Raw genomic sequence first — 25,187 nt, forward strand, 5'->3', positions numbered from 1 at the left:
ACCAGAACCAAGCCCTCACTGCCCTTGTCACATATTAGCAGTCCTGGCGATGTTGGAATGGCCCTCTCTGCTATTCTACGCCATCTGCTTTTGACAGTGCACAGCCCGAATGCTATCCATAGCGATGCAGCGCATTTCCTGGAGGCCTTGGATCGTATCATCACGAATCTTATGGAGGCGAATCTTCAGTCGAACGCAGCGCCTCCTGCATCCAACGAGACGATCTTGGTCACCGTGGGCCAAGATGATCGTGAAAAGCCAATGGATCAACGAATATAAGCACAATGCTATTCCCCCCAAGCAGCCAGCCTATGCAGCTATATTACCACAGGCCGCCCGTTACGCCGCCAAAGATTGGGACCCGTTCATACAGAGCACGCAACGGATCGATAACCCGTTGCCGGCGGAACTTGGTGATGAGTGGGATGCCTGGATGGCTGAGTTGCCTGACCCCAATGACCAGTACGTCACGGATCCCATCGTTTACTGGTTTGTACGTCAATTCAAGTATTCCAGACTCTCGCAGATGGCGCTGGATACACTTACTATCCCTGCTATGTCTGCTGAGTGCGAGCGCTTATTTTCAGCCGCTGGGAGGCTTCTCAATTCGTCACGTAGCAGCCTGGATATCGTCATTGCCAGCATGTGTATGGCGTTGCGGTCTTGGCTACGGGCGGACAACCTGCATGACGAAGAGGTCGACCAGACAATTATCTCGGTAGCTGAACGCGTGGAACAGGATGCCTTAGAACAGCTGGCATACGCGTTCAGAGAAGAAAAAGCCTGGGAAGTGCCTGAAAAGAGCGTCCTCGTGGCCTTGGTTCGTTATCGGAATGAAATCGGCAGCGGCACGGTAAATAGGCATCTTAAGGGCATTGACGAGCGTAGTAGAGCGGCGTGTGTGGAGTAGGGAGAGGGCTGGTAAGTACAGAAAGATTAAACTAGGCAGCGTGCTAACATCAATTTTAACTAGAGTACCACCAAAATCAAGGGATCTAGTTTCGGCATTTTCCGTGTTACCCCTGAATACGAGTACAAGATTGCCCTCTGCCCCCAAAACAGTTGGAAACACCATAAAATCATCGTCAACTACAGCGACATACTTACAAATCCACTTATTTACACCAATGGGAAGCGCTGGTTTGGGAGATGAGTCATCAACCGGGCGCGTTGTGGATTGATTTACGGTGTCGTGGCTTACACCATGGGATTTATAAAGGTGTAGATCGTGAGGTTGTCTCCAGCCTTGAACGGGGGTGCGCCGAACCCGATACAAGTCTCAGCCGTTTTTAACTTTGGATGGGGCGTCCAGCCTTAGGGGGACTTGAGATGTGACCATCCGAGATGCAGAATTGGGTGCCCTGGCCTTCGATGGTTTCATTGCCGTGGCTCTTGAACATACTGACGTCGTTGTCCTTCTGGAACTTTATGATAGCGCCACTCTCGGCAGCTGATTTCTGCTCCCTTTCCACCTGGGCGAGACGAAGTCTCTCACGAGCGCTCTCCCGCGCTTTCTGTATTTCCTCCGCCACTTTTCGTCTTTCCTCCTCCGCCGCCTTTCGATGCTCTTCCTCTTTTTGCGCCTTCTCTTGAAAATGTTGATTGACAGCTGTGTTATTTCCGGGACCCTTCCGTCCCGCCTTGTCTTCAGACCTCCATTTCCCGTTGTCTGGCGTAGAATAGCAGCTCCAATATTGTTTGGAGGTTTTATTTGTTCGGCCTTGGGGTTGGTCTACACCTATCTTCTCCAAGGCTAACTTCCATCGGTGTACCGTGCCATCTATTTGACCCTGGTGTAGGTGACATAGCGTGTGAATAGCTGCCGTCTTTAAGCTGCGCGACGATGTAGCGGCTGGCTTGGTGTTGGCGAGGGTGCAGAGGATGTCGAAACCGTGCCTGAAGGACCCCACGGAATTCATGCATCTAGGGTTTCCACGAGATTTAGTATAGCCTGTGCAACTGTACACACCTTTCTTCGGATGCTTTAAATCCAGTATTGTGTCAGGATCCCATATTCTGGATCGAGACTGGGGTCGGGGCTGATGCTGTAGTCGGGACTGATACCTCATAGTGGCGGTGGAAGAAATGAGAAAGCTGGAGAACTGTGGCAAAATAGGCCCTAAGAACTGCGTTGACGGAGGTTGCGCGAGCCAGCAGGACCCGGACACCTCAGAGCAGTCATTCGCTTCGAAGACGTGCGTGACCGAGACACATACCGAGTGTCAACCGACGTGTACAGCATCGCCTTGCTCTACAGTCTGTCTTGGCTCGTTGGCTCCTGAGGGGTGCGCCCGTTCAAACTCCTGAAGCTCCTCAGCGACATTCTTCAGGAGTTTCCTAGGTTCCCAGGTGTTGCCTTCCGGTGGGTAACCCTTCCACTCATCGATATAGAATTTTACGCTCACTAGCCCACTCCAGGGGCAAAAGTTCAAATATGTAAAGGTTGGAACCAAGTCTATTTATCACAAGAGGACCAATGACTTCAACCTAGATTATTGCTTTAACAAGGCTATATTTCCTCATCCCCCCTTATGTTGAATAGGGGCAGTAGATGGGGTCAACGAATGTATAGAATTCTTCAACTCCAAAATCTTCACACCTAGTTTCAAGTCCTGCACCGTTGACTGTATATTACAATCCATTCGGTAAAAGCAGTCGTCCGTGTCCCATTTTCAACTTTTAGCCTGCGCGGCCAGGGCAGATCGCATAAGCATTTCCATTGCCGAAGTCGTGGACGCGGCACGTCTTTCCATCGCCGCCGCCACTTTGCGCAGTCTGGTTTCGTGAGAGAATAGGTTAGTATAGACCGTGAGACGGAATTTGATTGCCTCCAGCGGCTCGTAGCAACGGAGCGAAGGTTCGATGATTCTTGGTAAATACGTTGAACGGGAAGACCTACGCACTATGGCACGAAAAAGCAACTTATGTTAGTGACCATCATTCTTCTCGTTGTATGATTCGGTGGATCGCGGAGGGTTGGGCTTGTGCTCCCACTTACGCTGGTTCCCTGAGTGCACGCGATGTTTTGGAAGAACAAGTAGCAACTTGTGCCGTTGCATTCCTGTTAATCTCGGAATAGTTAGTAAGCAACAAAAATATATTATACCCAAGTTCATGGCTGATCAAAGCCTGAATAGGAAACTCGCGTACGCCGTCGTAGTCTTCCTGGGTTGCCCTTTTGTCTTCGATCTTGGCCTTGGTCGTTCCCGAAGCGGGTAAGGCGCACACAGCAGAAGTGCTGGCAATGGCAGCGATGACGAGCTTGATGATTTGCATCTTGATTTTGATACGTGTGTATATAATGATGTGGATATTAGAAGTCTGAATGCTTTGTTTGTAAGTTTGATGTCTTTTGAGGGAGGAATGAGAAAGAGAACGTAAATGTCGAGCGTCGACTTGGCCCCTTTTGTAATAACTCAGACTGTTACAGTGCTGTATAATTTCTGGACTTACTCCATTTACTATGCCACTTTTGTCTCTCAATACACTAATATCTCCTTTACTAATATTAGAAACAGGCTGACGTCTGTATCGTTGCAGGTCCTATCGTGTCCGTCACTACCTCGTGAAGATCCCTCAATGCGTTCTTCGGGATGAGACATTTCGACCCTACAAGCCAATGGGATACGCTTAGTAACCGTATTCTAGTTTTTCTTTTTGGTAATATACGGCGCCGGAAGGGAAACATGATGGTATAAGCCTGCGAGGAAGGTTGAGAGGGGTGGTAAATCATTGTAGATGCTTCCCGTGGAGTCAGCCCAATGACGTCGCGTATCTGCCGTCCCCGCTACGTGAGCCTGACTCTTCTCATAGTATAGGGTTGAGGTCACGAACATCATGGTAAGTATTGAAGCATCTTTGATTTAATGAGGGGGCTTTGGGCGCGGCCGTTATGCATTTCGTCTCTGCGCTCTGGAATGCACCCTCATGCAGGTAAGACGCATGAGGTGGCCATGCGGTTCACACACCGACTGAAGTCAACACGGTATTATCATGTGTGGCCTGCGGCACAAGTAGTGTCCGGCATCAACCGAAGTTGTGTATTTGCTCAAGGCTAAAATATTATATTGGATGTGTAAATGTGGTAAGACGGGCTGTACTTTGTTCTCTTCCGGCTGTTATGATGACGGCATGGCAATTCCCTGCGAAGATTCTGACAAGCCATTAGCTAAATAGTCACCCTTCAGCCTGTAACATGTAGCAACTAAAGTATGTCAGCTATCCGGCTTACCCCTCCTACATATCACCCGTCCATGACCAATAACATTATAGCATGAGTCATTATAGCTAAGGCGAGTGAAAGATGGACAGCGGCAAGGTCTCCATGTTTGCCCGCGAAACTAATTATTATAAATCAATATGTATACGACCTTTCGAGAAAGTACATCCTACACAGTCGACGCATTCAGTGAGAGACAAGTACCGTTGTTTTAAAGTTACAGGGAGCTTTTGCCAGCTGAGATAAGCAGAGTGAATACAACATGATCAGTGCCACAATGAGGGGCTTTCGGGTCATGCTCTGACATCTACGAGCACCTTTATGGTTCTGCATTTCTCTTTCGGTGATTGGGGTTTAACTCATCTGCCGCAGTCTTTTCTCTCCCAAACCATAGCAATATCGTGTCAATGGGGACCGGCTCATCCCAAAGGGCGACGTTGACGATCGACCCCTTCGTTCAGACCGCCCGGCAAGCTGCGTTGATACTGACGGGTACGCCAGCGCATTCCAGTACAAGAACAGGCCCCTTCCCGCCATCAGGCTCCTACGTCTTGGAGGCACGCCTTCTTTCCGAGGGTCAATGACCAATGGTCATTGACCATAGTCACTCCACATTGCCGCGCAAACTCCTTCCGTTTGGTGGATAGCTCCACCACGATGATATGTCCACCAATGTGTCAGGTATTGAGACATTTTATGACCGCGAGGCTGATGGGACCCGTGCCTATGACTAGGACGTCGTCACCCGGCTTAATCGCAGCTTGCTCCACGGCGTGTCAGACGACCAAGAGCGGCTTTACCAGGGCTTCCATGGTTTGTCAGTGACGCTTTCCTAGCAATAACCTGGTGCTGAAGGCGTTCGGGCTCGCACATGTCGTGTTGCAGGTGGAGGCCACCCTGGCCGTGGTATCTCAGTGCACGCATAGCTTTCTCTGTTTTCTTATGATTGGGTAGATGTCGTTGCTGTTACGGAAAGAACCAGCAATAAATCAATGATTTTGCTTGCTTTATGTTGTCAGAACGAGCAGTCAATCCAAATCTCCGTTGCACTAAATCGTATGGCTGCCAAGTACCTTTTTTTTCTTTTTTTTTTGAATCAAGTTTATTGTCCGTATGCAGCTATCTAGCTATGACAGACATTATGACAAACCTAGTCCTGATGAGGGCTTACTCCTTTCAAGCCAGGAGAGTCCAGATCCAGAAATTCCATCGCTCAACTTGCTGTCCATGCACAGCCTGCTCGGTGAACTTAGCAAAAGGGAAGCTTTGTTTCCCGTAGAAACGAGAGCAGAGCCCTCTTTCCACGCATGGTAGTGAAAAGAACGCTAGTCGTGAGAGGGAGCCCCATGAGCTGCCTCTGTAAATGCTGTCGCTGCCTGCTGAAGTGCCGACAGTAGAGGAGGAGATGCGTTGTCGTCTGCCTCGTTCTGGCACAATACCTACAGACGTCTGAGTCGGTTTTCCCTATGAGACGTAGGTACGTTGCTATGTGTCCTATGCCTGTGCGTAGCTGGATATACGCGGACGTGACACTCCGAGGAAATCCAGAGTAGTCGAAGGGCTTCATTGCAAACTTTGGCGTCTTTCTAGTCAGCAATCGGTACTGCTTCCCCAGGCCGTGAGCGCGTCGGCCATGGTCTTCATTCTGTTCTTCGAGGTCCCACAGTGCGCCGGGCACCAATGGAGCTGGACAGGATGTTGGAGAGATTCTGCAATGCTGTTCACTTGCCTGGCCAGATAGCTAGTTCCTTGCGTCTGCCGGAGCGCGACCTGGCTGTCGGTAAAGATATAGCAGGGAGTGTTCCATGATCGGGCAATTCGCAGGGCTTTGTGTATGCATGTGAGCTCTGCGTCCGCAATCCGGAGGCCTGGGCCCAGATTCCAGGAGTAGCATTTGGCTGCTCTCGTGTGCGGAGTGAGGGAACAGAGGCCCGCTGCAGCCCTCGTCGTGTCCTCTCGGGTGTCGAAGGAGCCGTCCGTGTAGATGATGGCTGTGTGCTGCGGGATCGTTCGGAGGAGTTCACGATGTCTCTTCGCTGCCTCCTCTTTCCCCACGATGAGAATAACCGGGCGCAGGAGCCGGCTATACCATGGCGGGAACCAAGATTGGTTCGTCCTCTCTATGTTCTGTGACTTCGAGAGACTCATCAGCAAGAAAATGAGGGACTGAAGTTGTGTGAGGAAGGGCGTTGAGGGTTGAGAAAGGCCGTGGTTGTAGTTCCCCAGAGCGGGTTGGTTTCGTGGTCCGTTGGTAAAGCCTTGTTTGACGGGGTGGTTGTGGGGTAGCTTGATGAAGCGAAGTGCATACTGGTATGCGAGCTTCATGTGCCTGCATTCCGGCGGGAGGAGGGCAGCTTCGACCTCCAGTGCTTTGGTCGGTGACCTGGGGAAAGCTCCCACGATCGTGGCCAGTGCTTGGTTCTGGAGCTTCTGGTACTGCCCCCACAGGGACTGGCAGCCTCTTCGTCCGAACCAGAGCAGGGATCCATAGTCAGCCACCGAGCTTACACAGGCCACGTATAACTGGCGCAGGGCATTCAGCCCGAGCCCTCTTCGCTGGCGGGCGATGCGCTGGATGCCTTGGAGAGCTCTGTTGGCTAGGGTCAGTCGCTTTTCCACGTGGGTCCGAAACGTCAGCCTAGAATCGAACTAGATGCCGAGCTAGCGAACCACGGGCTTGGGTATCACCTCGGCGTCCTGGATCGTTATGGTGTCTAGCAGGGGTTTTCTGCCACGGTGGAAGTGAATCAGCTCTGTTTTTTCCACTTCGAAGGTCGCGCCCGCCTTGTCGGCCTTGTCGAACAGTTCTCTCAGGGCGTCATGAAGCATCCGGCAGTTCTTCTTTGCCGACGTCGAGCTTGCTGCGAGGGCAAAGTCGTCCATGTACGACAGCTGCAGCGTGCCATTCTGTGCGCTAACAAAGCGGACATACAGCAAGAAGAGGATCGGGGAAACAGGGGAACCCTGTGGCAGCCCCGAAACTGCGTAGGATTTGGAAAGCTGGCCGTTGAACAGCAGTCTGATTTTGCGCCCGCAGAGAAAGTGAGTGGCCCAGCGGCTCAGCTCGTCGGGCAGATGGAGCTTCCGGAGGGCCTGGACCAGCTTTTCCGGTTGGACCAAGTCGAATGCGCCCAGTATGTCGAGGAAGATCACGGTGGTGATCTTCTTTTCCTGGAGGCGCCGCTCGATGTAGTGTTGTAAGAGTAGGGCAGCGTCGATGGCCGAACGCTGTTTCCTGCCGCCGATCTGCGAGCTCTCTAGAAGGTCCGGCTCGACGTTTGCCAAGTACGCTAGCCGATTGACAAAAAGCTTTTCGAGGAGTTTGCTTAGACAAGGGAGGAGCGAGATGGGCCGGTGGGCCTTTGCTCTGGAATAGTCGGGCTTGTTACGCTTCGGCAAGACGACCCCGATCGCGGTCTTCCACGCTGCAGGGTGGTAGCCGCTGTGGAACAAGGCTTTGTAGGCTTTATAGAACACGTGCGGGGTGGCCGCGTACGCCTCGCGGATGATCCGCCAGTTGATGCGATCCTCCCCTGGGGCTGTGTCCTTCTGCGGAATAGCCTTTTCGATCTCGATCGCTGCTAGGGTAGGCCATTGCCAATCGCCTTTGCTGTTAGATCGAGCCCGGCTTCTGGGGCCGGCAGGTGATGGATGCGGCAGTGGAGGTAGTGTTGGTGGCGATGGAGGGTGATCCGACTGCTGTATTCCCTTGAACAGGGTGGAGACTAGGGCCTCGCATTTTCCCGAGAACGAGTTGACGATCTCTTCTTTCCCGCTCACCTCGTAGCGTAGGGCGGGTATGAATGGGTCTGTTCTTGGTTTGGTGTAACTATACGCAGTGAATATCTCCTTGCCATTGGCCTCCGCCAGAAACGTAAACCAGTGGTCTGTTTTGGCCCGGTCGATAGCCTGGAAGTAGCTGTTCCTAGCCTCCTTGCAAGCTGTTTCCATATCCCGGCTCGGATCCCTTTTGTATCGTCGGAAGGCTCGATGATAACGCATCCGCTGGACGGTTAGGTCTGGGCACCACCAGGCTTTGGACCTGTCGCATGGTCGCTTCACTGGGATCGATCTATTTGTGGCTTCTTCGATGGACTGTTGAAGCGATAAAGCGACGCTCTCGAAGTCGCCTCGATCGGCTGCAGCATCTATGGTGGACTCGAGAGAGACAGCAACCTCCCTGAGTTGTCTTCGAAACCTTTCCCAGTCGGCCTTTTTGGTGCAGAACTGGGGCGGAAGCGGTCTTGCTGTCTGGTATGCTGGGAGGAACGCTCGGAGGCTGACGGCCTCGTGGTCAGATCCCGTACCTGGGAGGTACGACCAGTCCTGCCAGTGGAGGCACCGGAAGCCGATGGAGAAGGCCAGGTCTATCACCGACGTTCTCTTCGAGTTCGGCCTGTGGAATGTCCCACCATGCGACTCTATGGCAGCATGATCGATAAGTAGTGTGGCCTGGACCGACTGGAGATGACATGTAAGACGCTCGGCGAGTGGGGAGCTTTTAGCCAACGGGTTCCACCATGGGTGGTGGAGGTTGAGATCGCCTACGATTAGTACAGGCGTGATGGGCAAGTGGAGATCGAGAAACCTCTGTACTGTCAAGGAACCCTTCTCATCGGCCTGGTTGTAGATGTTCACGATGTAGAAGTTCTCTATGGGCGTGATTACCTCCAGGACCTGCATGTAGGGATCGGAAACGAGGTCGAACCGGGGGTTCACTTCAAAGGGAAAGGACTTTCGGATGTAAGTCATGACTCTGGGGCGATTCTGTATGCTAGAAAGGTCCGTGGACTCTTGTGGTACGAGCGGTCGGAACGACGGATGGGAGATACAGCTGTACAAGCCGCTTCCCTGAGGACCCTTGTCTTGGAAAAGATAGGGTTCTTGAAGGCAGAGGATGTGTGATTGGTGCTCGAGGGCAATCTGGAATAGGGATTGCAAGCTATGAAGCCCCCGATTCAGGTTGTGCTGTACCAGCGAGATCGCCTCTAGCATAGCGCTTTGTACACTTCGCACTTCTCTTTGTCAAAGGCCGTGTGTCCAGTCTGGCTGCAATTGGCGCATTTTGCAGGCGCGTGTGTGCAAGGGACCTTGCTATTGCAGTCCTTGCAGCTGTGCTCCTTGGTCGGATGTTTCCCAGCGCAGTAGCCGCAGATGTACCGCCTTCTACAGAGCGCAGGGTCGTGGCCCAGCTTTAAACATCTGTGGCATTGTGTCTTTGGCGTGAATGACTTGAAGCGGACGACCTGGAGGTGCTGGCCCTGGATCCAGATTCCGTTCTTCAGGCATTCGGTTCTGTCTCCCTCCTGGACGGCGAAGACCATGGACGAGTGAGCTTTGCCTTCCGGTTTGGACAACCATCAGACATTCCCCTGAATTTCGATGTCGTTGAACCGCTTCACCTCCTCGGCGAAGGAGGTCGGACTTAGCGATGTCGGGACGAAGTGGGCCACCAGCTTAGGCCAGGTATCTGGCTTTTCGGCTGCCGTGATCGGCCAGCCCTGGAAGACCTCTTGCCATCTCTGTTGCTCCTGCAGCAGTTGCGAGGCCGTGAGAGAGAGCGAGGTCAGGACGACGTTCCCTTTCGGGGAGGCGTGTACGCCCTTGATTGCATTGCACTGGAGTCTGGCGTTGATCCGGTCCCGAATCAGCACGGGGTCGAAGCGAGGAAGTGCTTGGTCTTTGTCTTTGAGAAGAACAAGAGTGTGCTCCTTTCGGTCGTTTTCTTTCTGTTGTCCAGGTACAGAGGCGTGTGGGGGTTTGGTTGTAGCTTGTCCCTTATTGAGGACTTCGCTGTAGGTATTCCCCTTTTGGGTTGGGCCTGTTGATTTGGCAGTCAAGATCAGCAGCTCCTTTAGCTCGTGTACCTCTTTTCGGAGGTTGGCAAGTTCTTGTAGCGCGTTGCAGCAGTCGATTATTCTGTTGGGGCTTTGTGGGTCTTGGATCGGCGTCTTGTCTGTGGCCAGCGCTTCCAAGTTCTGGGTCGCCGCGGTGTAATCAAAGCCAGAGTAGGACTCCCTGGCCTCTTGTACGAGCCGGAGGGCTTCTTGAAGCAGATGGCATGCTTTGGCCTTCTGTTGGGCGGGTCTGTCTTCGATCGTGTTCTTTCTGGGCGGTTCGGTGGGGCTAGGTGTGGGCACGTTGCTGCAGTCCGCACGGACGACGATGGTTGGGCCTTCGTCTATTAAATGGTCTGGTGTTCGTGACCGCGTACTCCTTCTTGGAGTTGTCGGCCATGGTGACGACCGAGCAGCTCTGTTACGAACTGGCGGCATCACCGTCGCTGGTGAGGCTGGAAAGCGCCCATGATAGTGGTAGAAATTACTGAATTAGGAAGGTACCCTCGATGCAAAAGAAGAAAAGGAGGTGGGTTGGGTTTTGAGCTCTGATCTCGTTCCTACGGGAAACAAAGCTTCCCTTTTGCTAACTACAACGAACAGGCTGTGCATGGGCAGCAAGTTGAGCGATGGAATTTCCGGATTTTACTCTCCTGGGTTTAAAGGAGTAAGCCCTCTTCAGGGCTAGGCTTGTCATAGTGTCTGTCATAGCTAGGTAGCTGCATACGGACAATAAACTTGATTCAAAAAAATCAAAAAAAACGTGGATTGACAATAGGTCAGTTGTTCGTCAGTCTAGCCAGATCGTTCCAGCATGCCTCCGGCTGTGTTTTTTTGACATTTTGAAATGTATGTGTATGTGTATGTGCGGCCGAGTACAACTCTATAAGGCTTCATTTCCTTTCACTATTCACCTAACGCCATGTACGTAAGACATCTGTCACTGCTAGCCGGTGCACCCCAAACGCAGTTCATGCACTGTCTCTGCTCGAACGGCAGCAGAAAACTTCGCTTGGCTTCTTTGCGTGATTACTAATAAGCTCTCTCCCAAACGCGCCAGGTTCGAAAAGCCTATTGAGCCTCTCCTCCGCCACATTCACGGTAGGTAGATTCAATGCATGAAAGCAACATCGTCAAAGTTTCGATGTCGCCTCTCTAGACCACGATACACGCGATACACAGTTCACCCAGCCGTAGACATCCATCAACTCGAGCTTTACCTTATGCAGCAATGGACATCCTACAACATACATCAAACATACACACAAGCCTCTTCCCAAAAACGTGGTTTAATGTCGTTTATTTTAGCCCACTTCTCGATGACTGAGTCACACAGTGTTGCATATGTGTGTTGTTGAATTGAGGCTTTACACTTCTCGCAATCCCACACAGGATACCGTTACTGAAGCTTGCACCACAATCATGACCTCGAAAAGGCTCCACATGAGATTCCAAAGTAACGAGCAATTGCCTCATGCCTATAGCAGGCGCCAGCATTATACGATTCTCTTCCTTGGGGATGGGCCACAGGCACGATTCGTGCAATCCTCGTATGATGGTGCCTAGCATATTAGCCTCGCACCGATTAACCTGGCCGACCTTGGGGCTGATACAGCTCAGGACGCCCGGTCTTTTCTCTATGAGCGCTTGCACAGCATCATGAAGATGATCCAGAAAGGTTTTGATCCAGTGAAGTCGTATTGACGCCACTACTTCTGAAGAACAAGTTAGGAGCCTTTCTTCGAACAACTAAGGGGCTCTCCTTACCTTTCAGATCAGCTGGCGGCATTACTTCTTGGAATCTGAGACGACATGCCTCGCCTTCCTTAGTCTCCTCCTTTACGAGATCGCCATTTGTGTTAGAACGACTGTAGTATGCTATGTCGGTAGCGAATTTGCACACGAGGTCGTAATCGCCCAATTCCCAAGCTATCCAGAGGCCCTTTTCGATCTTTTCATCTGATTTTGACCACTTGCAGTATCCATCAATGAGAAATATTCTCCACTGGCTGGCCCACGGCCTCAGCCAACGGACTAGGTCGTATTTGTCGCTCAAGACGGTGATTTGGTAGAGGAGGTCAAGGTCAATGTCCTCGGCGCTCGATGGAACCTTCTCAAAATTACCATGAATGATGTGGCAAAACACGGCGAACGCCTCATGGTCATCGTCGGGTAGCTCGACTGCCCATTGTCTGCCGTTCTCCCGCGTTTGGGACTCAGCGAACCCACCACTAAACATCCGTTTGAACACAGGGGATGCTCGGCACAATGTTCTTGAACACACTTGGAAAGTCCGCGCGACGCGGGTGTAAACCGACGTCCCGCCGGCTGCATCGCCCTTGTGCTCACATATGATTTCGCCCACCTCTAGGATCAGGTCGCCGTCGCAATCAAAGGTTATTAGCTCTGGAGGCTCACATTGATCGCAGCACTCCCAGTCGACTTTTTCTGCGTGCTCCGCCTTATGAACCTCGGTATTTGTTGCTGTGGCAGCGGCGCCATCCAGTGCTGTTTTCTCTTGACATAGACTGCCTGTGACTATGTCTTCAGTGCCTATGGTTATGCCTTTAACAGATTCCGGAACTGTCATTGTGAAGTCAGTAGTGGTCTTCGTCATAACCACAAGGTGCTGAATATCAGGTAGGTCGATTCTGGCGCATTGGAACCACTGAATCTTATATATGTCTCTGATGCTAGGTTCCAGCTTCCTCTTGAAACATCTATAGGTTTCTACTCCACAAGTTGGTACAGCCCCTGTCCTCTCCCCACCTACCACCCACCACACAGGCCACCTACGGTACGACAAGGTCTTGTAATGCAGTGCCGCCATGCGGTTGAAAAACGGAGACGTTCTACATATTATGGGGAGGAACCGTTAAATATTTTTGGTAGAATTTTGAAAATCAAGGTTTGCTACCTGTATTCAAAATTGACCATCGCATGGAAGTTATTGTCGCTCGGCCCAAGTGCAAAAAAGCGCTGAAGCTTGGAGGTGGAAGAAGCGGGCTAAAGGAGTGGCTGCTTTCGTCAGCCACAGGAGAAGGCGGCTGTGCTACGTGGGGCCGGACTATTACAGGCAGAGCTTGAAACAACAACAAATGCCATGGCTAGCTTTTATCCGACATAATGGAGCAGTCACGAAAATGACAATTCTCATTAAACGCGCCGACAACACAGTGTAGCATCCGCTTGACCATCGCCAACATGACCGCAGTCCGATACGGCACTTCCTGGCACTCCGCTCAGGACACGGAGACTTCGACTGATACCACCGGAAGTTCCGGTACCCGCAGAACGAGCGGTGCATCTGCCGAATGCTGCGGACGCCAGAACACATAGTACACTGCCGAAAAACGAGACGGTACCAGGCCCGATGGCCGATGTTCGACCCCGAACCGAGAACTTTACAAGAATACTTGCAATGGATGAATCGATATGGCAAGCCTATAAGGGAGCGTTGGGTCCCATGACTTGCTGCCTCTCGTCGGTGGCCGGTCTAAGGAATGGTGTATTGATGATACGACGGTTCGCTCCAGTTGTTACGAGCCCTGTTGAGGCGTGCAGGGATCTAACCGAATGATACCCTCGTCTCGATTCCTTCGTGGTAAAATGGCTTGTTACTCTGTGTGCAATTGAGTCAAATTCGGTAATACTCGTTTTTAATGCTTGTTGCGGCAATGTGGACTTTGGTGGAAGCAGACCACGACTAGGATAGAACTTGAAACGGTATGATGATATATAACTTTCAACGGAATCATTCTAAGTTGGCAAACCAACTAAGGACTGGCATGCGACTGACTAAGCCGCGCCAAAGATGTACGGGAGACTAGGAGTTGCGATGATCAGAACCATGACAAAAGAGGCCTCGTAACCGTAGTCTCCCAATGTATAATCGACGTATTCGCAATAGAACCAGAATTTTCCAGTGGCAAATCATACTCTCTTTTTGCTGCATCAGATCGAAGAGTCTCACTGGCTGTTTCTGGTCCTGAGTTCTGTTTGCCTTTACTGTGATGCATAACCGGAACCGCTGCTCAAGTGGTATTGAGAGACAGGCATGAACGCCCGACGGATAGCTTGTGATGCTTCCCATACCTGTTCTCGTGCGCAGGACAGAGCCTGATGTTTCCCCCGCTCCGCTTGTACCATTCCGATAGACGTCGGTCGCCTCGGAGCCTGAATCACCCAGCAGCGTATTCTCCTTTCGCTGCATCCGTCGAGAGCTCGAAGTTCCTCGCGCGCTGTTTCTGGTCCTGGCTTCATAGTTGCTGCAGACCTGTTGGCCTAGCAATGGCGCACTAGCGCCCTAGCTCAGCAAGCGGGCCAGGTCTAGAACCCACCGTTATTAGCCCGCATTATTTCAGAACCAACTCCCGAATCCTCCTGAACTGCGCAAGAACCTCTCTTCCTCAAGACACGCTCGAGTCGAACAACAGGAACAAAGGAAGGTAATGATAACCCGCTGCAGCCCTGTATTTGTGTCATTGTACTGTAAAATTCAGGTTCAGCGTCCGGATTTCAGTCCGCACTTTCTTCTCGATTGACCGCGCGCACCTCTAGCTTTAATCTTCCCGAACCGCGCCAAACGCCCCGGTGAACCGGCAACCCAATTGGCCCGAATCGCATCGCTTGAGCCTTATGTAAGCAATGCATGACACCTATGCTGGTCGCATCAGCCTTGTCTCCCTAATGAAGTTTTGACCTACATCTGAGCGAGATCCTTTTTACGAACTAGTCGATGATGTAGTTACGAGGAGCGCAGCTGGTTCCATCCAAGATCTAGACCCCTTGTCCACTGTTGGTCTCAGCGGCAGTACATACGCCTTTTCGTGGCGCCATAACCGACATTCGCCGCTCCTGCTTTGTCGTATATGGCCTCTAATACGGAATGCTGCCCAAATGCTGCTGTTGTTCTTGCGCAGTTATTCTTGCGCAGTTCAGGAGGATTGGGCAGTTGGTTTTCAAATGACGCGGATTCGCGAACCAGCTCTACGCTAATAACGGTGGGTTCTAGACTTGGCCCGCTGGTTGCGCTAGTGCACCATTGCTACCTTCCGACTCTGCGCCCCTACAGCAGCAAGGACTAACAGTAGTCAGGACCGGAAACAGCCCGTGAGACTCTTCGAGCTGATGCAGCAGAAAGACAGTACTATATGTTACTGGATGATTCTCGCTCCATTCGAATCGGCACACCACGTCGAAAAGGGTGCAATTGGAGACTACTGTCGTGCGGACCAGAATGGTTGTTTCGGCCCCCACAATCACTTAAAAATTGGAGGGACCCGAAAGTGAGCATCGACCCATCTACGCTAACAACGGTGGGTTTTAGGATGGAAGCAACAGGTGAATACAGAAAGTTAGAGGTGGATGAGAGCAAGGCGACGAAAGATAATGGAATCTGCAACTCACTGATGGAGCCTCGACCCCATAAGTGGTATTTGTTTGGCCAAATTCGTGCGGTACTGTAATGGGGCTTTCCAGTTGGGAAGTACTGGTCCATAACTTACACCCCTGGGGAGAGGCGAAGTTCTGGACGAAGCACGACTTGTGAGGCATAGCCATGCAAGAGCCTATTAGCAGCATCTGACTGGGAGCAGACATGGCGGAGGGTCGAAGTGAGCCTGCACCGAAGGCGGCCGACAGCATGTGATTTCAGATCTTTGGCCTATTCGTGAGCAAGCGGCTCATCTGCAGCTGCCGTCAGTCCGGACTCTACGTGCGGGACGTACCACCGTGTCCTAGCGTAGATTCTGGCTCAGAGGCATTCTACGTCCTACAGTCCTCCATTCGGAGCCAGGTCAGCAGAACGAGGTCGACCGGGGCTAGGATCAAGTTCTGGATTGGCTGCTCCCCACCCCCGAACTGCTCTAGCAGCGCATCCGCCCCCGCGCGTGAACAGCCCTCCTTTCGGTGCTGGTTCTGGCTCGCCAATTTAGACGCTGGATGGTTTCGGTGCGCTACTGACTGTCCCGTTCCTGAGCCAGTCTAGATGCCTGCAGAATTGCATGGGCGACTTCGCATGCATTCAAACCTTTCCTGGAGATATTGCCGGACGAAGGATATCAGATGAGTACACAGCCTGGTGCATACGTGTTTGATCGACTACTCGAATCCAAAAAAGCATCTATTGTATTGGAATACACCAGCAGCACCTCTCCCCAAGCAGACCTTATTCGAACCTCCTTGACCACCGAAGATTTATGCTTCATGACTGCACACCTTGACTTCCTATCACTCGTCGAGAAAAGGCGACAGACGGATCGCGATGCAGCCGTCCAGACATCCCAATTAGAAATGTTAAAAGAAGAAGGATGGGTAGTATTCGATAGTCCTAATTCGGATTTCTTCAGATGCATTTCTTCGCGCGACACTCGCAGACCGTATGCGCGTTTAAAAGGGCCATTGAATGGTTCACGTCTAGGCAGCGAAAGACCGCCAGTGGCTCTACAATACCACACATCCTTCAGCAATGAAACGGTCCAGTGTAGAACTGAATGAGAAACTTTCAGCTAAGGAACCCACTATTCTGGCCCACTCAGAAAGTACCTGACCTACGCAGGCCGGAACTCTTAACTAAACAGGTTCAACCGGTAATAGCGGGCTCCATAACGACGACCCTGACGGTGGTGTCTTCGACCTTATACGAACGGGCTCTTTGACTGCTGCCAATTTCCGCCAAGTTGTAGCTTTCCGGGTTTTTTTTTGGTTGCCTATATACTTGCTCTGTGACAATATAGGATCATGTCTCGCCTATATCCGGCTAATGTGTTGGGACATTACCCCGCATTTTACGACCGGTTCAGCCGGAATCTGTCATGTGTGAAAGAAAATGAGACCCGCTTAAAGCATCATTACTATCTACAGCAGTTTCTGTCTTTCCAGCCACTTGCGTTATTCAACAATTTGTGTTATGTTTCCCTGAAGTCGTCTAAGCTTCGACCGCAAGTTGATATAGCGGCAGCGCACTCTCTTGCATCCTTTGTGTTTCTCACTAGTTACACATTCATCCCACTCCCGCCCTCCCATATTGCTGGGCATTATGGAGCAGGCATCGAGTCGGATCTCTACGCTAGAAAGTTCGTCACTCGAAGGTCCCCAACCAGTCTGGCAACCTTGCTATTACCCTACCAACGAAGTGTCATCGCTCAAAGAGACATTTGGGAGCCGCCATGGCGTTCATTTCATAGGATTTACAGCAAACTTTCGCTTCTGCAAGCTGGCTGTAACGACTGAAGCTGCGGATGTATTTCGCGAAGGATCTGTCCAAATTCAATGGGAGGACCAAGACGCCGCGGTAGCGAAGCCGCTAGTAACTTTCGCCTCCATCCAGGGAGAATTAGGAGTGAAGACAAAAGCACTACACAGCTTCCGGACCAATGCTATTTGGGGCATTGAGAAGTACGGCAGACAATTAGCACCGATCTACCGAAGCGACCCGGGGTTTTCGCAAGTTCAGCTTCAACTCGAGAGTAGTATTTTGGTCAGCGACATCAAGGTAAGTCTGGCCCCCGAGGCCTACAGTTGATCAAACAGCTCACCAGTGATAGCGGTCATCTTCAGGAATACAGGAATTGTTTGCGCAACTCCTGATCCAGGCTTGCTTGTATTTAGAAGAGGCAACAGATTTCGTCCGTGTAATTACGGCTGAGCGCATTGTTGGACAATGCCAAGTGTTATTTATTGACAAGCCAGACACCCTGGATAAAGAAGGGCAAAAGGCCAGGCTCTACCAAGTGGCCTTGCTTCGCCGTCTCTTCCAGATGGCTGGAGGCCAGGAAGATGAGCTGTTGTCTCAAACTTATCCACCCCCGGCCGGGAATCCCTATAAAAGCCTTCAGTTGCTGGGTATAGTAGTTGGAGTTCCCGAGGGTTCCTTTCGCAAAGCCAGTGGCTTGAGCAATATGCTTCCACTGCTGTCCCGCTGCGAAGCTTTCAGGAACGGGCTCCCAACAGAAGAGGATTTAGAACTAAGGGCTCAACAGCTACGTGAACGGGTGCTCGGATTGCCGCCAATTGTGAGGTTTTCCCAAGTCGGGTTGAATTCTGACTTGTCGCCTGCAGAGTCTACTCGCAGCGAGAACAGATGAATTCTGTTTTATCTTCAATCCGTTAACCGCATCTGCAAGCTAGCGGCTTACGTATACCTTCCGATACGAGAGGATCAGCTTAGGGGAGGCACCTAATGTTTCTTTTCTAGCCCATCTTTACGAACTTTCCCGCTTTTGTTATGTAGTTATGCAAAGCCACGATGAGTCGCTTCATCTCGCAATCTTTTATCGGCCGTTTCCAGTTCACAAGGCTGTCGTATTTGGCCACTGACTTACTAACAGCTCCTTCATCTATGGCTGAGACAGTGCGTCTTTTCAATAACGCTGGCAAGATGATCACGCTGTTAAGGAGTCGTATGAAGAGGGCTATAGCAGGTATGGCCCAAAGCATTAGATGTTGGAGCATGACAGGCGCATACACACCAAATATTCCACTGAGTCTATGTAGTCATCAAACTGGAGGCAGTTCCAAGGTTTTCTGGGAATCAATCCAGAGTCTGTTTGGATTTCCACAACACAGAACAGCCATCTTGGGATTGAAGATATTACAATTACCCGCCTCGTAAGATACTCTTTTAGCTAACAGGACAACAGGCCTCTGCGTGATGTATCGTGGCCTTGACCGTAAGCTCATGTAAAACTGCATGCAAAACCGCAGTGGATAGAGATCTCGGCAAGCTGGCACTGAGACATCCTACAGAGCACGGGAAAGAAACCTCGTGGCCTTGGCAGTAAAATTGCGGTTAGAATATAGAAAATGAAGGTCTAATACCTGTATTGAAGGTAGATTGTTGTGACTGTGACCATTGTATGGAAGCTATGGTTGTTCGGCTCGGGTGCCAAAAGAGCATGAATATTGCAGTGGTAGAAGCGGGTTAAGGGGGTGGCTGCTCTCGTCAGCCACAGGAGAAGATGGCTGTGCTGCGTGCACACTTCCGTCCATTACGCACTTCATCGACGGTATCAATGGGGGAACTACCCCGGAGAGGAAACATTTTATTCGTCTGTGAACTACGACTGCATGTAGGAAGTGCGCTTAGAGCTTGAGAGACAACATATTCTGTACCCGCTCATTGTCTTGAAAGACCATATACTCACCTAAGCAAGGCTGGAAACAACCACACCAACGTACACCAAGGGTTCAAGGTGGATTTGGTTGATTCTGACTAATAAAAATCGAAGCTGGGTGGGTGTACGTGTATTAGGTGTAAATCAGGAGTACACCAGGTGGATTTGGTGTGCGTCAATGAAGCTATTCAGGGCTATCGTCAACCTCGTCGTTACCCCTATTACGTGATCCGGGCCGCGGTTCCCCTTCCGCTAACCGTTGCGTAACACGTGCGACTTGGTCACTGTATGCCAGCTGTTCTAAGGCATCCTGTTCCACGCGTTCAGCTACCGTCATACACATGCTGACAATGACTATATCCAGGCTGCTACGTGATGAATTGAGAAGCCTCCCAGCGGCTGAAAATAAGCGTTCGCACTCAGCAGACATAGCAGGGATAGTTAGTGTATCCAGCGCCATCTGCGATAGTCTGGGATACTTGAATCGTCGTACAAACCAGTAAACGATGGGATCCGTGACGTACTGGTCATTGGGGTCAGGCAACTCAGCCATCCAGGCATCCCACTCGTCACCAATTTCCGCCGGCAACGGGTTATCGATCCGTTGCGTGCTCTGTATGAACGCATTCCAATCGTTGGCGGCGTAACGGCCTTCCCGACGGGCGGCCTGTGGTAATATAGCTGTATGGGCTGGCTGCTTGGGAGGTCCAGTCGTTCCAGGTCTCGATCGAATCGCTCGATCGCACTGGTGAGAGCCTCATCAAAAGCTTCGCCGAGAAGATCCCCATTTTCAATGAAGCTAGAATCTGCAATAACACCACGACATACGTGCTCGATCTCGGTACGTTAGTTGATCATTGATGCTGAGGAAGAAGACAATGATGGGAATAGCGACCTTTCTTGGGGATGGGACAAAGAATTCTGACCGTCGATGTTACAGATACCCAAGTAAATGCTTTGATGGCAGCAGTAGAGGCCAAGGGTGGCCGCGACACTTCTGGCTCTATGTCCTCCTTTAGCCAGCTCTTCTAATGGTCTGATAGGTGGCCCACGCAGCAATGGTACTTTTGCTCAAGGCGGCACTCAGAATTAGCCAGATCCCGTTGAGCAGTACATAAGCAAAGCACCCCCTCCGGGACCACCTCTTCACGAGCGCATTTTTCCACCGTGGACCTAAACGTAATAATATTGATTTATATTATAACTCCCGATTCCGGGTACTATATAATATCTTGATTCCGTTCGTTTTCCTTTGATAATCTCTGAAGGCCTCATTGGAGACATAAAGCGCGCACAGGCTAAGCTTCAAGCGAGGTAGAGGACTGTATGGTTCCAGACATGTATCGAAGAAGACAAAGACAGCCGTCGCGACTCAAGAACGCCACACCGTTGGTTTTGCTGTGCTCGGCTTGCGGATATGAAATGTTGATGACATTGATGACATGATGAGCTCGAGTTGAGCGACCCTCGCTAGGGTAGCTGCTGATCCGGTTCCAGAACCCATGTTGGCAAGATGGATTTCGTGCCTAGCCTCTCTTCGACGTGTTTGCCCGAGAATAATTTCTTGCGTAGCAGGAGGATTGGGCAATTGGCCCTAATCGCGAACCGGCTCCACGCTAATGGTAGGGACCTGGCTCCCTACAGTAGGATCGCTAGTGCGCCATAGCTACTCTTTTAATGTATTACATCCCTCCAGTAGGGACCAAACAGAAATTGAGAGGTTTTGAGCTGATGTACCATACAGTACTGTCTTTCTGCCGCACCAGCTCGAATACTCTCACGGGTTGTTTCCGGTCCTGAGTGCTGTTGGCCCTACTGTTGGACTACAGCGTCGGAAGAGGAGCAATGGCGCACTAGCACGACTAGCGGGCCAAATCCATAGCCTCATTGGACTGCGCAAGAATTTATCCTCGTCAAGACGCGCTGAAGGCTAGCTGGGCCATAAGTCATTCTCGCTAAAATGCGTTCTAGTATCAGAACAGCAGCTACCCAGGCGAGGCCATCTTCACCCAACCGGCATCTGCAATCACGCCCCATGGGCGCCGGGAGCGGTGCAGCTGGTGCAGCCCTTCGGTTCCCACCTGGAAATCCAATATCTCCCGTGTGCTGTTTCTATCGCCGTGATCCAATTCCACATTGATCCGCAATAGAAGCAAGGCGAAAGCCGCGCGCTAGAACATGGTTTACTCTCAAGCACCGCAGCTGGCAAGACAGAAGGACTCAAAAATACGTATATAGGACAGCATTTTCGTTCGCGTACCTTTGATTGGCGCGACTGTACAGTATCACGCCGTCTTTGTGATACTCTTCAGTGATCCCCTCGCTCAAATCTACTCCGATGGCATCTGCCGAAGCTCAAAGGAGATGCTCATTTCCCTCCGAGAGCCTACACAAGGTACAACAAATTAACACGAATGTTGCTTTGGGAGACTACAAGAAGAAACTAGACGCATTTCTTGAAGATACACAGGTACGGCTGCCACATTAGTAGCACTGCATGTCCTCTAACGAGACGTTCGCAGAAGATGGACGAGGACGAGAGAGGGTGGACGAACTCTAGTCATAAGCCGTTGCAAGGTAACGCAGTCGCTCTACTGGACCACTTGCCAAAAGTGCGAAAGGAGCTGACTGTCGATGTGCCTAGAGGAGCCGGGACCTGCTGAGTGTGGCTCGGCTAGGGAAGTATTGCGAAGTAGATCCCGGGCAGACCAACCACGTAAAGATTTATGCAGCAAGTATCTCCAGTAGCTCTCTCCTCTCTATTCCAAAAACCAAAGGCGTGCAGCGTGTCATCCGCGTCATCGGGTTGAAAAAGCCATGACAGAAGCAGGTCGCCCCCAGGAGACGGCTGATAAAACACCGACCGATGATCGCCCTGGCGCAACAGGCTATGCGGCAAAGGGGACGGCGGTAGAAAGCACGCGGCCTCTAAGGCACTGGCGCCAACTTGTGTTTCATATTTCACATCGCACGTGATAAAGGTACCAAAATGTATTGAGTTTATTTCTTTGTTCGCAGCTCGACATACGCCCCGAAGCTTCCTTCTGCGCCATCTACGCCGGCTGCGACGATTGTAGAGCAGGCCACGCTTCCGAGAACAACCCTCGAGCCGATCCGCACCATGCTTCCTCTTCGTCCTGACCGCAGACACCTGCCGGTGTTTGGGCGCTGGCCGGACGACGGCTTGGTCAAAGTCAATCACCATAACACGCCCGCGCTCCACGTTCCACAGCAGGTTGGCATCGCGCAGGTCGCCGTGGTCCACCCCCGCCGCCCACACAGCCCCCGACGAGCGACGCCTCTGTGCCTCCAGCTCCGCCGCCTCCATGCCCGCGTCCGCCGCTCTCTCGCTGCCCCATGGCATGAACATCATGTGCACCACCCTCCTCCCGCCCGGTAGCACATAGCCCCGATCCAGGTGCACCAGGCCCAGATGCACAGGCACCACCCAGCCCTCGAGCGTCGCCAGCCGCGCGTAGACCTGGCACTCGTGCTGCAGCCGCTCGAGGCTACCCGACAGTGTGCCCTTGTCAACAAAGGTGTAGCCGTATGGTTGAAGTTCCAGTTTGAACAGCACGCCTGTCGCACCCCTCTTACCCCATCTACCTAATCCTAAGCAACCTCTGTATGGATTGTCGCGTAGCTGCTGACTGACCCGGCGCGTGAACTCGTCGGCCGTGGCAGGGTGCCGCAAAGCCATCTCCGCCCGCGACACGATGCGTCTGCACATTCGGACAACCGTCGTCGAGGTCCCAGCCCCTCTTGAGGCCTAACAGGCACGCCTGCGAGCAGTATAGCCGGGTAGGCGCCGAGTGGCGGGTCTCATCTTCCTCGGAGCTGCTATACGATGGGCCGCCCTTCCGTTTCTCCACCGGCCTTGTCCACGGCGGCGGCAAGCCATCTTCCCGCCCGTCCTCGCCCTCGTCATCCCGGTGAGACGACGCCGGTGGCCTACAGGACGGCCCCGACTGGAGGCCGCACTACTCCCGCCGGAATGCAGGCATACGAAGCTCGCATACCAGTATGCACTTCGCTTCACCAAGCTACCCCACAACCACCCCGTCAAGCAAGCCTTTACCAACGGACCACGAAACCAACCCGCTCTGGGGAACAACTGCAACTAAGGGTCTTTCTCAAGCCCTAATGTCCTACCCCACACAGTTCCAATCCCTCATTGTCTTACTGAGGAGTCTTTCAAAATCACAGAATATAGAGATGACAGACCAATCTTGGTTCTCACCATGGTATAGCCCACCCCTGCGCCCGGTTATACTCAGCGTAGGGAAAGAGGAGGCAGCGAAGAGACACCGTGAACTCCATCGAACCACCCCGCAGCTCACAGCCATCATCTACATGGACAAAGACAGAATATTCGATGAAGAACGACGAGGATATCAGCATCTTCACACGCCTTCCTCAGAAGTTCGAATCGTGGTCTTTCTACGCTCGGCTCCAGAGCTTCGACCCCGCCACTCTGTCGTATTCGCGCTTCGAGAACTGGGAGAGCCTGGTCTCGCAGAAGAGCCAATATTATAATAGTTAACCATGTCTTTGGTTTGCAGGGGGTGACCAGGATTCTCCCATCCATTGGAAAGACTGGAGGGTCATAGTGCATCTGATATACTCTAACAGGTCCAGAGTGGAGATACACTCTATACCAGGTTTGAGCAAAAAAATGTGCTTGAGTTGGTTTTAGATCGGTCCGTCGGCTTGGACCTGCCAGCGACTCGTTGCTGCTTGCTGCGCCGCGGTGGAGGATGGCTCGCGAATGCTTCTTTCGTCGCGGTTAGAGTCGACGTGCGTCGCATGTTAGGTCTTCGCAGCAGTGGAGGAGCTGCAGCGATGTGGAAATGTAACGCGTCGTGCTCGACGTTCGGGTCCGGTACGCAGAGACAATCGAGGGTGCAACGTAGCGGCGGGATGCTATCAGGCCCACGAGAACAGAGACGTCGGCGGATCGCTGTGGTAGGATACTGTATAGAACCTAAGCTTCTCTTGCGGATTAGTACACTAAGGTAGCATAGCCAACAAAAGTCCGCTAGCTCTTGAATACGATCATGTAGAGCTGTTTTGGGTGCTAAGCCACTACAGTTGCTCACCATTGGTGGTATATACGTGTAGAAAAAGACTGCAGCAATTGAGAGGCTAACGGGAAGGCCGCAGGACTGTCCGGAAGAGAAGCAGCATCTCCTTCGTTCTAGTTTCTGTCTTGCAGCTCTATGGTGTACCGCTGTGTATGTACGAGGGAAATGCAACTTAGCACATTGAATGCCTTTAGAAGTTGGTCCTAGTTAGCGCGGGGTCGCAAACTAGCCTCGCTAATGACGGTACGTTCTAGAGGGGACCTGGCCCACTAGTCGCGCTACTAGCCACCCTGCAGTAGGGACCAACAAATGTTAGGACCGGAAACAGCCCATGAGAGTCTTCGAGCTGATGCGGCAGCAAAAGGAGAGTGCAGTATGCCACTGTATTTCTGGTTCCATTGCGAATACGTCGAAAACGGTTCAATTTCGGTCTACGGTCGGCCGAACCAGAACAGTTGTTTCGGTCTCCCAGTGCCACTTTGAACCGGCAAGTGCGCCACGACCAACAATGTGACGCGACTGGCGCGCGGGAGCGTGAATTGGCTCTGCTCCTCGCCCGTAGCTTTCCGTAGTCCTGCTCCTTGGTCCTGCGCTGAGTGGCCCAAGGGACGCTGTCAGTCGCAACGGCTTGCCTTGTTCCTCCGTATCTTGGATCGGACTGTATGGTGCTGTAGTCTGCCGTGCCGCAGAAGCCTCTCGGTACATTTAAAAGCCCAGGATGCGGCGTTTCTCAACATGATTGCCGTGAGGGCACGGCGCTCGCCAACGAGCGGACAGGACAGAGTATCGGAATAGAGCGTGATGATGTCCAACGGAGTAAACCACAAGGCAGCAGATGCTCTTGCGTGTACATATATAGTATACTATACAGAGCACGTCCCATACCCCTCGGGAGGTCGGGGCGACTTCGCCGCTCCCTAGGCGTTAAAGA

At 52.0% G+C, this 25,187-nt stretch overlaps 7 protein-coding genes across 7 annotated transcripts; 2 read left to right on the forward strand and 5 right to left on the reverse strand.

Annotated features, from left to right (window-relative positions):
• Positions 1-643: 643 nt before the first annotated feature.
• Positions 644-1,153, forward strand: PG998_015180 (uncharacterized protein; the record flags this gene model as incomplete). Its single annotated transcript, XM_066881996.1, has 2 exons — positions 644-853; positions 974-1,153. The coding sequence occupies 2 exons, from the start codon at positions 644-646 to the stop codon at positions 1,151-1,153; spliced, it is 390 nt and encodes a 129-aa protein (XP_066723013.1).
• A 136-nt stretch (positions 1,154-1,289) lies between these two features.
• PG998_015181 (uncharacterized protein) lies at positions 1,290-2,069 on the reverse strand (the record flags this gene model as incomplete). The annotated part of the gene is made up of 1 exon (XM_066881997.1): positions 1,290-2,069. One exon carries the CDS (start codon positions 2,067-2,069, stop codon positions 1,290-1,292), a length of 780 nt encoding a protein of 259 aa, XP_066723014.1.
• Positions 2,070-2,679: 610 nt separating this feature from the next.
• Positions 2,680-3,276, reverse strand: PG998_015182 (uncharacterized protein; the record flags this gene model as incomplete). Its single annotated transcript, XM_066881998.1, has 3 exons — positions 2,680-2,775; positions 2,999-3,061; positions 3,151-3,276. 3 exons carry the CDS (start codon positions 3,274-3,276, stop codon positions 2,680-2,682), a joined length of 285 nt encoding a protein of 94 aa, XP_066723015.1.
• Positions 3,277-7,995: 4,719 nt separating this feature from the next.
• On the reverse strand, positions 7,996-8,971 carry PG998_015183 (reverse transcriptase; the record flags this gene model as incomplete). Its single annotated transcript, XM_066881999.1, has 2 exons — positions 7,996-7,999; positions 8,055-8,971. The coding sequence occupies 2 exons, from the start codon at positions 8,969-8,971 to the stop codon at positions 7,996-7,998; spliced, it is 921 nt and encodes a 306-aa protein (XP_066723016.1).
• A 608-nt stretch (positions 8,972-9,579) lies between these two features.
• PG998_015184 (uncharacterized protein) lies at positions 9,580-10,456 on the reverse strand (the record flags this gene model as incomplete). The annotated part of the gene is made up of 2 exons (XM_066882000.1): positions 9,580-10,345; positions 10,434-10,456. 2 exons carry the CDS (start codon positions 10,454-10,456, stop codon positions 9,580-9,582), a joined length of 789 nt encoding a protein of 262 aa, XP_066723017.1.
• Positions 10,457-11,783: 1,327 nt separating this feature from the next.
• PG998_015185 (uncharacterized protein) lies at positions 11,784-12,646 on the reverse strand (the record flags this gene model as incomplete). The annotated part of the gene is made up of 2 exons (XM_066882001.1): positions 11,784-11,791; positions 11,824-12,646. 2 exons carry the CDS (start codon positions 12,644-12,646, stop codon positions 11,784-11,786), a joined length of 831 nt encoding a protein of 276 aa, XP_066723018.1.
• A 4,449-nt stretch (positions 12,647-17,095) lies between these two features.
• On the forward strand, positions 17,096-18,143 carry PG998_015186 (uncharacterized protein; the record flags this gene model as incomplete). Its single annotated transcript, XM_066882002.1, has 2 exons — positions 17,096-17,551; positions 17,604-18,143. The coding sequence occupies 2 exons, from the start codon at positions 17,096-17,098 to the stop codon at positions 18,141-18,143; spliced, it is 996 nt and encodes a 331-aa protein (XP_066723019.1).
• Between the last annotated feature and the right edge of the window lie 7,044 nt (positions 18,144-25,187).

Source organism: Apiospora kogelbergensis (genome assembly GCF_038363985.1).
Source record: "Apiospora kogelbergensis strain CBS 113332 chromosome Unknown utg000020l_segment0_segment0, whole genome shotgun sequence".
Classification (NCBI taxonomy): domain Eukaryota; kingdom Fungi; phylum Ascomycota; class Sordariomycetes; order Amphisphaeriales; family Apiosporaceae; genus Apiospora; species Apiospora kogelbergensis.